This window comes from Eretmochelys imbricata, chromosome 1 (genome assembly GCF_965152235.1).
Source record: "Eretmochelys imbricata isolate rEreImb1 chromosome 1, rEreImb1.hap1, whole genome shotgun sequence".
NCBI classification, from domain to species: Eukaryota; Metazoa; Chordata; order Testudines; family Cheloniidae; genus Eretmochelys; species Eretmochelys imbricata.
Window position 1 is genome coordinate 120,081,301 of NC_135572.1, and position 14,980 is coordinate 120,096,280.

Sequence of the window (14,980 nt, forward strand, 5' to 3'; positions counted from 1 at the left end):
GATGCTAAGAGATCTGAGTTCTAGAGACACAGTGTTTCTGAGCAGGTGTGTCAAATCCTCCTGGTTTCCCCAAAGAAGCCTAGTAGAGGAATGAGTAATTTAAAGTAGGAAAGGTTTGTGATCCAATGCTTACAGGCTCTTTAAATGCTACAAATACAGACCTTTTCTCTCTTCTCCATTTATCTGATTTTGGTTATCAGATAATTGTCAATCATCTTTCGTGAGGTAGCCACTTGGATCTACCTGGACTTAGGTAGAAGATAGACCAAAGTTTCTGTTGAACCTGGTCATCCAGGTCATCACAGATTTCACACAATTAAAAACTCCCCAGTGCAGTGGGGGGAGTGTAGACACCTATACCTTTCTAAAGAGAGCAGAATATTCCCCTGACTAATGCTGTGCTGGCCAATGCAAAGTGGGGAACAAAGGTGATATAAATTGGGAGCCTTATGATTTGCTCAGGGGTCACTGTAATCCAATGGATCAGGTGTGGGCCAGGGTCTTTCCCCACCCGCACAAATAATTGAAATTTGTGGGGGCTACAACGTGAATTGATGAAAAGTCTCCAGTTAAATTTTGCAAACATTTTCACCCTACCAATCATCACATCCCATTGCAAAACAGTCTGCCTTAGTGAAAGCAGATTCTTGTATATGCTTTTTGAACTGCAAAGCTTTTCAGTTGGATCCATTAATTGAACAAATAGATTCCCATTGTATATTGACTTCATTGGTGCCAACTGCAAGCATTCAAAAATCATGTCAAGCCTCCAAAATCATCTGATTGTCTTGAAAATCACGGAAGATTTCTATTTGAGATCTTTTTATTTACCTTTTGTTTTTAGGGTTCACATTTACAAGATTTTTTTTTCCAAAGCATGAATTCTAAAAACTTTCCTTTTTAAAAAATGAAAGCTGGGATTACTTATCTAACCAATGATTCCAGGAGCTGGAGCTTTCATCATGATAAAATGATGACTCATGATAAAATTGGGAGAGTTGGCAACATGGTTTGTACTAGAGGGATTTTGCTTGAGGCATTACTATTTAGGGGGCATGTACATTGGTGGCAGAGTGGTAGACAGTGGAAGTACCGCTACTGGGAAGCACTACGTTGTAAAATCATGTCACTCAGCTGTTCCTCGTTGTTTTTGGATGGTGTAATTTTGTCCCTGAAATATGAATTGTGAGAAACAGAGTTTTAGAGAATGACAATATCTAAAACTGCAGGAGGGGATCATAAGTGCCGCCACATACAAAATTTGTGGATGACCAGTTGCATTCAGGAGACTGAGTGGGACATCAACGGGACAGTACAAAGTTGGCATGATATTTCCCTGTGAACCTTTACCATAGGTTGTTCTCTAATGAGAAAAATTAGACAACAAGAGTAAAATTCTTCATGGAAAACTGAGGGCAGAATGATGGTTTTAGCCCAGTGATGGTTTTCATGTCAGCATGCATGATGATTATGTATTTCAAATTAAATGGAATATTGAGGCAAATTCTGATCCCACTGAGGACTTTGGGAGATTTTCCCATTGATTTCTGCGGGGTCAGAAATTTAGCTTTTTGTGACTACAGCCATAAAAGATGGTTCATATATTAGTGAGACCCTATCCAAACCTCATCTTCAGTGGGGTTTTAGTGGTATAATTGAAGGTATTATTTTGCTCTATTGTGTCATTTTTTGTGTCGCATTCTTATTCCACCACCACTTGTTTCATTTCATTCAAATTACTGATTGCAAGAAGTACTAAGAAGCACTTGGGCATTATTGTCTTAGCCATAGCTGCATTTGAAATAATAATTATCCCACTTCTTCACTGTCCAAACACCATTGTACTTTAGATGCACTCTTAAAATTTGATCATGTTATGACACAAATGAGGAGAAAAATTAGCAGCTACACAATACATGTAAAATGAGTAACTGACAATATCTCCACACACAAAAATGTTTGGGGGATCTTGCATGATTCTAGTGTCTGTAAACCGGGGGGGAGCAGTACGTTAGTTAGCTAAATAATGCAATTAAAACTCCCTTGTAGTGTCTAAATATTCTTGTCTTCACTAGCAATGTTATAAGATACAAAATACATCTCCCTTTTTTCTTCCTTATTCTTCATTCTGTAGCCTTGATTTTATCCCTTTTTTTCTGTCTCTCGGTCACCATTATATTTTCTTTTATTTGGAAAGTTGGAAGCATTTCCCAGTAAAGTGGATGTCAATAGCACACTGCATGAATCACCTTTTAAGAAGTATGAATCACAGTAGCTGTCCTCCTTCTCAGCCTCATTCAAAACTGAAAATATCGCTTCTACAGCACACCCTGTCTCTAACAACCTGCACTTTAGTCATTACGTTCTGCTCCTAAAGTCAATGCCCCTGTTAATAGCAGAGGAATATTATTCAACTCCATGACTGGGTACCCTAATAAAGTAAACTTAAATAGAGCACTAACTGTACACACTGTGTCTGTTTAACTGTCTCTTTCACCTTTTGCATCATTCTTTTTTTTCTTTGATTCCACCACCCTCATGGAGATGCTTCTCTCATAGCCCAAGGTACCAGCTAAAGGGTTAATTCCAGGAGCTGAACTCTTAGCTTGTCCAATGAGAACAGCATGGCCACAGTTAAAAAAAACACAGTACAAGCCCTGCAATTTAGTTATTTTCACTCTGAACATATAGAGAACCTATACAAATACAGACTGTGACATCCCTCACAGCTGGAAATTTATTAAATACTATTTTGTTTGATTTGCTTTCAGCCTGAGCAGCCATCATCAAACAAATGGCAGTTGGATAAATGGCTAAATAAAGTTAATCCTCACAAAACATCTATTCTTAACCAAAATGATAACCATGGACTGGAGAGCAATCAGTATTACAGCAGAATAAAGGAGGAAGGACAAGAGTGTGAGAAAATACCAGCTATTTGCCAAACTGACCTCAGAGACAAGGAAATTAAGAACCCCAGCAAAGAGGAGTTGGGGCCTAGAACTGCTAATAAAGCACCAGGAAATAAAGGAGGGAAGCAGAAATCACCTCCTACAGCTGCTGCTGTTTCTGGAGACAGCGGCCCTCAGAGAAGGACGACTTGTAAAAAACAGCCAAGAAGAACAGAGAGGACCTCTGGTGGGGATGCCTTGAACTGCCATACATCTGAGGATCTCGCTTTGAGCCAAGTATTTTTGGAAAATAACATCTGTGAACAACCTAAAGCCAGGCCCTGCAACAACAGAACTGGGCACAGAAAAGAGCCCCGTTCTGTTGCTGCATGTGAAAAGAGACGTACCAGAGGGCCAAGCAAAACTGCACCCAAATCCAAGGAATTTATCGAGACAGAGTCTTCGTCTTCATCATCTTCCTCGGATTCAGATTCAGAATCCGAACAAGAGGAATATCATCTGCCCAAACCTCAAACTGTGGCCTCTGCTTCAGGTGGAAGTGACCAGAGGTTGAAGGACTCCTTGAGCGGTAACACCAACAAAACTAACAGCAGCTGCAGTGCCTTTGGCTCCATTAATGCCAGGACTAGTAATGATATAGCAAAGGAGCTGGAGGAACAGTTTTATACTCTAGTTCCTTTTGGCAGGAATGAGCTCCTGTCTCCTCTGAAAGACAATGATGAGGTAAAATCACTGTGGGTCAAAATTGATTTGACTCTTTTGTCCAGAATTCCAGAGCGTTTACCTGAGGAGCCACTGGCAATGAGCACTGGAGCAAAAGAAGAAGCCAGCCTTCAGCAGAATAATTGTACTTACCCACCATCAGAAAAGGTTGTGCCAAAATCTAGAAGGAAACGCAAGGTAAGCTGTATGGGGTTTCTTTGGTTTTGGAGAGGATGCCGGGGAAAGTTGCACGGCATATTTTGTGTCTTCCTATCTATCACCTAATCTATCTAATCTATGTAAGCATCTATTTCTTGTACATGATCTGTTTACCCAAACAGTATAATATGTGTAACAATAATATCCTATTTGAATTCGAATTTTTGAAGCAATGTTTCGTCATCACTCACTCCCCTACCGTGTGTGACTTTGAACCAACAACAGTCGTTCAAGGAACAGGAGGGAAAAAAACATTGAAAAGCAAAACTAAAACTTCTACCCAGCAGGGGACAAAGATGCCATAGCCCATAGTGCATTTTCAGTTGACACAGTGTCATTCCCTCCTCATGAAAATAGTACCCTTTATTAGTGTTTTTTTCAAAACTTGGACATCTGAAGATGATGCCTAAATCAGGAAATGAATTGAATGCAGCTGTGTAATCAAAGCCAATATCATGTCTTCATTATGAGTGTGTTGGAGAAGGAAGGTAGAGATAGCGCCTATGTCATCTCAAGATGTTAGCAAAGGGCCCAATCCTGCAAATGCTCTGCATACAGCTATTCTGCTGACATCAGCGGGAGCTTAATTTATGTAAATTCATGATCCATTTGGGCTGACAACTTTTCTCAGTTACATCAGTGCAATCCAGTTTAACTCAGTGGGGTTGCACAAGTATAACTGAATCCAGAATTTAGCTCAACGTCTGTTCTGCATCCACAGATGCCATCTCTCGCAGCCATTGCACTAGCCAGCACTGTTCCCTCTAAGCTGTGTGCGTGTGCGCACACACAGACCCTAAACCCCGTGCACATAGCGAAACACTGCGCGCCAAAAAAATGAAATACTACATCGAAGCCAGGTCAAAATATCATTTACGGGTGACTTTTGACATTGTTTGCCCGCCATCTATCAACACAGCCAGATTCTACTAGCTGGCAAGGGGAGGGAAGGGAAATTTTTCTAAGAATTTAAAAATGACATTTATAAAATAACATGGTGTTACACAGCCCAGACATCAGACAGAGACCCACTGAGCTTCTCCTGTTTCAGAGGAATGTCTGCATTTCATACAGTATGCATCGCCCAGGAAGTAGCATGCAGTAATAATGGGAGCGTGACCGGGAATGGTCAAAGAGTAGCAGAAGCAAAAGCATAGCTGTGCCACTATGACATAGGAAGGGTTATTGTGATATTGCCATGTTGTATACCCAACAGAAGACAGGGAGGCACGATGAAAAAGCAGAATAAACAGCATAAGACAAGGAAACAGCATGTCACCAATTACAGATGAATGTCATAAGGGTACAGCAGGCAAAGTGGCATAAACAGAAACAGGCTTAACCACTGCAACTACCCCCATTCCCCTAAAACCATGGGTAAACTAGAGACACGACCACAAAGCATGTACTAAGGATGTAGGATGATCGTCATTCCTAATGAATGAGAGCCAAGCTATAGACACAATACTAATGCCTTAAAAGCAGCCCTGATTGTAATGTGTACAACAGACAGAATGCTGTTGCCATGCAGCAAAGCAATAAATGAAGCCCGCCCAAAGGGTAACAGGAGGAACTCAATCACTCTTGGAGATTGGATGGGTGCTAACAATGGAAATGGCTATGGAGTTCATAGGAAGGAGGGGAAAGCAATAACAGTGTCTGGGGGGATCCTAGGAAGGAGAGATATAGTAGGACATATGAAACAGTGACAAGGGACATGGGACCCATGGAAGAAAGTAGGAGAGAGAAAGAAATAGAGTGAAAGGAAACCAGGTGTGGGTTTGAGGAAGAGATGCAGAGGAAATGGACAAAAATGAGGACATAAAAAGATAATGTCTAGAGATGGAAGGAGAGAAATGGTTAAAAAAAATTGTCACATTTTCTTTCCTACTCCTTTGCTTGCAGGTTGTCTCTTAAGATTTTAAGCGTTTCAGGACAGTGAACTACCTTGCTGCATGTCTGTATAGTCTGTGGACTATATAAATAAACTTAAATAATAATAGTTAATACCGGGATACACCAGAATACAGGCCTTAATTTCCTGTAATACGCAGCAATCATTTGCTTCTGTACGTGGGACTTGTGTCACCTATAAAATTCTATAGATGATCATTTTTCTCATCATTCAGTGTGAAAATGAAGAAGAGGACAGGGAGATCAAGAAGACTCATTTAGAGCGAGAGTGTTCTTCACGATTAATTGCCTCTGCCCTAGGTATTTCAACAGCAAATCATTGCAACAGGAATGAACATAGGTATGCATTTTCCTTGTTATTTAAAATTCAGTCTCCACAATTAACTGAATCATAATGCAATGTGTTGTTTGGCATTTGATGGAGTAGATTTTTTTTAATAATCACATTTTATGTGTAAAAATTATCCTTGTGCATTTTCTCTCTTTTTTTGGTGTAGTGAATGAGTTAGCTGCTCCTGACATAATTGTACTAATATTTTTGTTCTGTTACATAAAGAAGTTGTGAGTTCCAAGTATTTGGATCCTGGATTAAATAATTATAGCAACAACAAAAGGATAAACTGAGACATTACAGTATTCCTAGGCATTATGTTCTGGGCATCAGTTCAGCTAGGGTTACCAGCCTTAGTCCTTTTTACCTCCACCACATTGTTATGAGTTTCAGAATTAGAGCTTGCTTATGTACCTCAGTTTAAATACAATAATTAATCTATGTACTCTGAGGACAAAGTGAAGAAAAGTACTTGAATTGATGCCTGGAATTCTCAACTCTTGCATACATTAAGGACCAGACAATCTAAAGATTACAGGTAAGTTATTTTCCATACTATTTGGTATGTGTAGGACACACAAATTTCTGTGACTATAAAAACAGCCAAATTTCCAAAGGATGCAAAGCATGAAATGCGTGATGAAAATCCACCAATCTGTTTGCAGAGATTTGTGCAGCAACCATGCTAGCAATCAGTCATCTCAATCATGCCTGGTTTTTCTTCAGAGATTGCCAGCAAGCAATTTGAGTCATGTATCTTCTTAGAGTTCAATTGCATGCTGCTTAGTACATGCAGGTCATTGATATATTTAAAAAAAATCCTTTTTCATTATATTTTATAGTGCAAGTGCAAAGAGGTACCTTGTAATTTATATAACGTCTAATATTCGACAATCATTAGTTTTTCTTGTATTCGGTTATGTGTAGGTATTTATCTTCTTTTCATCACTGTAGGAACTGAACAGCTCTTATTTATAATATTAAACAAATGCAAAGGAACAATCTCAAACATGTTTTGCATATTCAAAAATATACATTCAGCTTCTCTGTCATCCTATAACTCAGATACATTACATAAAGTAAAAATTTCACATGTAGTAGTGTATTTTATTGTGGTTGATTGGATGCATGTATACTATTCCATGTATGCTATTACCAAAGTATCCTACATTTTACATCACATACATTCTCAAAATGATTGTCGTAGTCTGACATGTTTAGCATTGTTTGAGCCAGTTTTTTCCTGGGGTTAATTCCACACCTTCTAAAAGTGCTGTGTGTCACATGTAACGCATACAGGGTTTCCAATAGCAATTGTATATCAAAAAGACAACAAATAAGTTCTTAAATGCTCCCTTCCCTCACTCCCCAATTCCCTCCCTCCAAGGTATTTATATGGCTTCTATTACCATAGCATCTCCCAATCATTAATGTATTTATCCTCACAACATCCCTGTGAGGTCGGGCAGTGTTGTTATCCCCATTTTACAGATGGGGAACTGAGGCACAGCAAGACTATGTGACTTGCCCAGGGTCATACAGTAACTCATACAGCAGAGAACTGAACGCAGGTCATCCTGAATTCCATGCTAGTACCCTAACAACTTGACCATCCTTCCTAGTGCTGTTGCACTTCAAAGCAGATGTAGCTTCTTCAGGCTACTTTAGCCTCACCCCCCTGATAATGATGTATGAACCCAGCTGACCAGGGCAAAGCTTCCATTTGAAAAAAGGAAATAAAGTTGGAGCATCAGCAAGGGGCTCCTAAACATTCAAAATTAACAATAAAATCTGTTGTTTTTCTTACCAAAAAATCACTATTGACATTTGCTCACCTTGACCCTCTCATAAGAAGTGTAAGCCATTGAAAAAAAAATTCCTTTAGCCACACTTTAAAAGTACTGCCTTATGAGCCGATGAAGGTCTAAAAAGTTCTAATAGTGAGCTATGGTTTCTGCCACCTCAAGTTTTTAAAAACTCGTAAGATAAATGAACAAGTGTTTGGGAGCCAAATGTTTAATTAGTTCTGTTCTCTGAAATGATGTGGTAAAACAAAGTGTATTTTGTATCATATTCACTTTTGCAAGGACATTCAGGGTGTAGTTTCTGATACTGTATCTGTAAAGAAGTGAGAAATGTCCTTACAAAGGAATAGGCTGGATTGAAGAGAATGTGGCAGGGAAACATATTGTATTAACAGGTTTCAGAGTAGCAGCCGTGTTAGTCTGTATCCACTGTACAGCTGTAGCTCACAAAAGCTTATGCTCAAATAAATTGGTTAGTTTCTAAGGTGCCACAAGTCCTCCTTTTCATATTGTATTAAAATATTCTGTCTACTCTTAATCACAAATGTAGGCTCAATGCAAAGTTATTGCTCTTAAAAAAATGTATACTCTATGTGTTGCTTTAATTTTTCATTTAAGTATCTTCAAATTAGCACATGAAAAGTTTCTTTACAGTTTATTGCTACTGTTGCCACCTGTTGTTCTATCTGTGGCTTCTCTAAAAAATGGCTTCTCTAACACAGCTTTCCCTTTTAGAAGATGCAGCAGTAGACATTTCCTTGTTTCCATTGTGAGAATGCTTTTCTTTGTCTGTTACACTAGCACATATTTCTTTGTCTTCAGAACTTGCACCAAATTACTGTAAACTGAATGACCAAGGCCTGGTCATTGAATTCAGAGACATCCCAATCGTCTTCTAGCACATTCCCTGTTTAATTCACATATGGTTTTATTGCTATGGCTTGTAAATTGTCACCTGTTATTGTGAAATAGGACTCTATAACCTAAACTTACACTTTAGAGCCTCATCTCCTTCTCCAAGTAACCCTTAAAAGACAGTGAGGAATTGCCATTTATCTCCTTATTTTTTCAAGCACTTTGACATGGACTTTATAGTAACCCCAGAATGACAATTTACCCTGGAGGGAAAGAGAAGAAACATGATCCAAATTTGTAAATGAACTCTTGGTCCTGATACTATAAAGTTGTTTCCAGACATCAGTAGACTTCATCCTGCCAGCAGGTTTTAAATTCAAAGTTTCGATAATATATAAAACATTTACCTTTCTCAAATCCAGCTTTGTGACACTCCATTACTGTAATTTCCATTTCCAGCTTGGCGATACCAATAAATAAAAATGAGAAAATGCTTCGGTCTCCCATCTCACCCCTCTCTGATGCATCAAAACACAAATATTCCAATGATGATTTAACTTCTTCCAGTAGACCTAATGGCAGCAGCCTATTACCTTCCATGTCCTCCAGCAAAAAACATAAGAGTGAAATCCAGCCACAGCCACATCCTGCAGACTGCAATGTAAGTTTATGTTGTTGATCATAGTATAAAACCCAGCTGATTTTTCTTCTCTTTGTATCACTGCTCATACAGCCCTTGATATTTCTGCAGAATATCATGGAAAGGAACATAATAATGAATGTCCCATTAAGTAAGATTTTTCCATTGGGGAAATGGTAAGACATAACAGGATTAAAAATGACCTGAAAAATAGGAGGTGGAAGGAAATCCACAGAGCAGGTAAGTACACAACCAAAATTTGCAAGAAGTAAAGAACAGGCAAAAAGTAAGGAATTTCATGTTTTGCAACTCAGATGTCCATAAACAGAAAAGTTGTACAAGAAAAAACATGCTGCTGATCTTGGCATTCTGAACTGAAATTGTGTGTGTTTGCATGCCTGAAATCATTTTCCTCATAAATATATTTCCAATAAATGAACAGACCTGTGCATGAAATGACAGAGGTGGCAAAATAGACAAGAGCTCCAATCCTGCCTTTCTTGAATCATTAGATTCCTGAAACAGGAGCCTTAGGAGTAAAAGGAATGCAAAATCAGCCCAATGAACAGTAAACTAGGAAGCTCAACCCAATATTTCCTCTGTGGAGAAAACCAGTGCAAACCCTGAAGCTCCACATACAGGGAACAATAAAGAGTGCTACTCCTGCTGCATCATTCTTCCCCTTCCATCAAAGGCTCCTCCTCAGAGTTGAGGCTCTGGGCATGGGAAAGGGGAATGGGCACTCTCCATGCTCGACTTCCCACCAGTGCCGCCCCAAAATTAATAATAATCATGGACTCGACAATAGCTTTGGTGCACACCCGTTTCATTTTTGGAACACCTCAGGTAGGTGAAGTGGGTCTGTGGTAGAGTGGCACCCAGGTAGCTGTGCTGCCATGCAGTCAAGAGGCACCTGTTGGGGGCTAATGACGGATTAGAGGAACAGTGCCTTCATGTGGATGATCCTGCTCTTCAGCAGGTCCCTAGAGATCTGCAGCCTTTCGAGGACACAAAATTGGTCGGTTTTGTGAACAGAGCTTAATCTCAGCATTTCCCTCTTCAGCAGTGAAATGAGCCATAGGAAACTACATGAGGAATTCTGTTGCATGATCTTTTCCTGCATAGAGAACAAGGTTTTAGCCATTATACGTTCCATGAAAAGGAAGAAGAAATAATAAGAGAAAGTATTGAATATTTTCACCAAATATATTCTTTATTATTATTAATGTCTTGATGCATTACAGCAGGGGCGGGCAAACTTTTTGGCCTGAGGGCCGCATTGGGTTTTGGAAATTGTATGGAGGACCGGTTAGGGGAGGTTGTGCCTCCCCAAAAAGCCAGGTGTGGACTGGCGACTGCCCCCCACCCCCGGGACTCCTGCCCCATCCAACTCCCCCGTTCCCTGTTGCCCCCCCCCCGGGACCCGTGCCCCATCCCCTCCCCTGTTCCCTGTCGCCTGACCTCCCCCGGAACCCCCACCCCTGACTGCCCCCCGCCGCCCCATCCAACCCCCTCCCTCCTTCCTGACGGCCCCCCCGGGACCCCTGCCCCCATTCAACGCCCCCCATTCCCCGCCCGCTGACCGCCCCAACCCCTAACCACACCCTCACCCCCTGACCACCACCCCGAACTCCCCTGCCCTCTATCCAACCCCCCGCTCCCTGCCCCCTTACCGCGCTGCCTGGAGCACCGGTGGCTGGCGGCGTTACAGCCACGCCGCCCGGCTGGAGCCAGCCGCGCCACCATGCAGCACAAAGCACCGGGTCAGGTCAGGCTCTGCAGCTGCGCTGCCCCAGGAGCTCGCAGCCCCGCCGCCCAGAGCATTGTGCCGGCAGCACAGTGAGCTGAGGCTGCACGGTGGGGGGGAACAGTGGGGAAGGGGCCGGGGGCTAGCTTCCCAGGCCAGGAGCTCAGGGGCCGGGCAGGAGGGGCCCACGTGCCATAGTTTGCCCACCTCTGCATTACAGGCTTCAAGAGCCTACACCTCACAGCAGGAAACTGAACTTTAGCCCAAACCCCTCAAGTCACTTCTGCTCAGGGGCAACTGGCCTGTTCCAAAAAGGCAGATTTGCGGTGGAAGAAAGGCGGGTAATGAGGTGGGGAGAAAAAGTAAACATTTCTGATCTAACTTTGAGATGTTTTGTCTTAAATATGTTGTTCTAAATTAGGTAAGTGTTTCTAGAGTCTCTCACACTTAATAAAAAGAAATAAACAAAATTAAGTATTTGAAAAATAGGCTATATACAAGGCCTTGAAAAGGCATTTTTAATATATTGGACTGACCAATTTCTCTTCCATCATGACGTAAATGTACATTTTTAAACACCTAAGTTTAGAGGCTGGTTTATGAACTCATTTAGAGTTATAATTATTTGATATCTGGAAAATAATTTAAAGTCCTTCAAAGATAAATGTGTTGGAAATTAGAAATAAAAAGTGATTGCTTTATGATCCACACCCTTAGCTAATGCATTCCACTCTGATTTTCTGCATAGCCTGAAAATGCTCCATTTGGTCAACATTTTAATAATCCCTTTAATAAAATTTTTATGTATCTGGTTATTCATCTGAAAATTATCCCACTGAACTGATCTGGATGTCCCATACAGAAGTTGAGAGCTCATGAATTGTAAATGTCACGGTTGGTTTTGTTTTAGCAAATCTGCCCATCTGGTGCCTAGCTGCCATGACCAACTGATCGTGTAGATTACTTACAGAGAAAGCTAGGCAGTAAGTGATGGTTAGATCATGGAGCTTTCTGTTGAGACCTTCATTCCATTTCCTTCTTTTGTCTGAAGCAGAAGGAATTTTATTCTGTTGCAGTTACTGTCAAATAATAATAACAACCCAAACTGGTGGAAAGTTACAGCAACAAAACAAAAAACCCCAAACAGTTTGGACACTGAAACGTGGCTTGACGTGCAGAATAACCACAGCTGGTCTATGATTTAATAACGACACTCATCGTGTTATGGCCCTTCAGCTAGTGGCTAATAATTCTGTTCTGTTTCTTCTGCATATCACCTGAAATTCTAAAGCCCTTTACCTGCAATATCTGTGAATTTGTGGCTATCAGTGACAAGCTAGTTATGTGTACTCCCTGTTGAAATAGTGAGCACACTAACTTGCAATTTACAGCACAATGCAGTCAAATTTTCATAGTTTATTAGCTGCTATTTCTAACTCAATGATCAATTTCTCAATGTGTTCTGTATTGTTTGTTGTCTAGAAAGCAGTTCACATCAATTCAGAAAGTGTTCTCTGCAACAAGCCACACTCCCAAACAGAGTCTTGGCCATCTTTATCCAGGGCACACAAAGACTGCAGAACAAAGCTCATCTTTGATGATATGTAAGTACAGATGCCTTTTTTTTAAAAAAGCAATTTAAGTGCAAATGTTTTTTTATGAAATAAAAATAAATCTTGCCCAACAGGAGCTCAGACATGGCCAATGCCATCATAGTAAGATATATTTCAGCACATTACATTGTAAATTGAACAAATTGTATAATTCCTGTTATTGTTACTGCAAGTTACACATCTACTTCTCCAAACACTGAACTAGGACTGTACACCATCAAGTTTGCTAAGAGGTCATTTTGTTTTGTTTCTTGAGCCTGAAATATATTTGTATCCAGAGATTGTGTTGTTTCATTGTGTTTTTTAACAAGGTCACTTGCTATTTATAGTCACAGCGAGGAAAAATGAGGAATTGTGCTGGTTTTGGTATTGTAAAGCCAAAACCAAAGGCGTTTGACCCTGTTTATTCAAATCCCCCATCCCTCCTTATAGTTCAGCAGATTTTTAAAATGGCTCCAGTTTGTAGTCATCTCTCATTTAAAGGATTTAAAATTGCTTCTTCATTTTTCAAGGTACTTTACCATGTTAAATATCAAAATAAAGCTTAAATTCCCATTGGTTCAAATAGACATGTTGACTTGTAATGACCTGATCTTCGTATATTTACCTTTCTGAATATGAGGGGTGTGATACTGTGTAAATTGCAGCCGCCTCCCCAGACTGCTTTTCCCCGGGAAACAGCTCATCAGTATGGATTAGAAGACAAAATGCAATCAGAAACAGTTACAATACAACTGTTGTACCTCAGTCTGATTCCTCCTCAACCTGCTGATAAGAAACAGTGTTTTTTCCAGAATGCTGTCACAGGAGCTAAAACTGCTTTTTTCACTATCTCTATCTGCATCCGATGAAGTGAGCTGTAGCTCACGAAAGCTTATGCTCAAATAAATTGGTTAGTCTCTAAGGTGCCACAAGTATTCCTTTTCTTTTTGTGAATACAGACTAACACGGCTGTTACTCTGAAATCTATCAACTCAGAGGCTTTTATCACTTGCTTCTTCCATTAGTGATACATGTGAGATTTCCGACAGACATCTGCAATAAAACTCCTTAACCTTTTCAGAGAGAGAAATACAATAAAAACTGTTCCTGTGTAGTGCCTTCCATGCAGTGTGTCCCTAAGCAATTTGCAGCCCATAAAAAATAAAAAAATTAAAGCAATCTAAAAAGCTGAATTAGATAAGCAACAAAAATCAAATATATCTTAATTTTGTGCTTACAAATAGTACAATAGGCAGTTGATATTTCTAAGTAAAGGATTTCTACACCTATCATCTTAGCCCTTTGTTTATGTATCACCAGAAGCCCTTGACCTTGGATCCCAAATTGCTATGTATGGAAGTCACTAAAATGTTGTGGATTAGACTGATTGCAAATGTCCAAAATCAACAAAATTGACTCACACATCAGAAAGATCAAATTAAAGATGGCAAACAGAATTTTTCAGATTCCTATGGTACCACATCATGGGATTTGAGGAAATGCAGTACATAATTTTGAACCTACTGTAGTACCCCTAATGACAACATTTGCCCCAAAATTATGTCCAGAGAAAATTTCATCTGTTAAAGCACAAAACTCTGAATTACAGTAATCCAGCCTTGGATTATACTGTCTGTTTTAATCAGAGATCATAGTATGAAGAGACTAAATTGCACATATCTGATTTAAAACAACCCACTCTCATTTGTTTCAACCACTCAAGAACTCTTCACTTTGTTCCCAACTTGTTTTCTTCAGATCACTGAAAACAGTTGTATCTAATAATAAATTGGATCACAAGTAGGTCAGTGAAAAGTATCTTGTTTAGCAAAGTACCTATTGTGGATACTGTATTTGCATAAAATAAAGTATTTAAAATGGCAAGCAAAATCCTGCTTTCCATGGTTTTCCTCCATGTTCTGAATATGCTTCAAGACATGCTCTACGAATTACTTTGGGAAGTTCTGTGGCCTGTGTTATTCAGGAGGTCAGACTAAATCATCACAACGGTCCCTTCTGGCCTTGGAATCTATGAATCTGACACATCAGGCATACAAGTGACATATAAAAGATATATGGGGTTACTGTTTTCCAGTTTGTGTACTTCAGTTAGATGTACAGGATTTTTTAGCCATTTGAGACTTATACTACTGTATGAAGAGAGAGAATTTTAGAGGCTGTGTAATAACATTGAGGGTATGTCTATACTGCAATGTAAGCCATGGGTTAGTGGGACTCAAGTCAGCTGACCTGTGTTAGA

At 40.0% G+C, this 14,980-nt stretch overlaps 1 protein-coding gene across 1 annotated transcript in view; it reads left to right on the forward strand.

Annotated features, from left to right (window-relative positions):
• AFF3 (ALF transcription elongation factor 3) overlaps positions 1 to 14,980 on the forward strand; it is a 465,059-nt gene that overhangs the window by 411,117 nt on the left and 38,962 nt on the right. The window contains exons 12-15 of the mRNA XM_077810373.1: positions 2,772 to 3,812; positions 5,963 to 6,087; positions 9,198 to 9,399; positions 12,608 to 12,729. Of these exons, the coding sequence (XP_077666499.1) occupies positions 2,772 to 3,812; positions 5,963 to 6,087; positions 9,198 to 9,399; positions 12,608 to 12,729 (1,490 nt within the window). The remainder of the gene's footprint in view (positions 1 to 2,771; positions 3,813 to 5,962; positions 6,088 to 9,197; positions 9,400 to 12,607; positions 12,730 to 14,980) is intronic.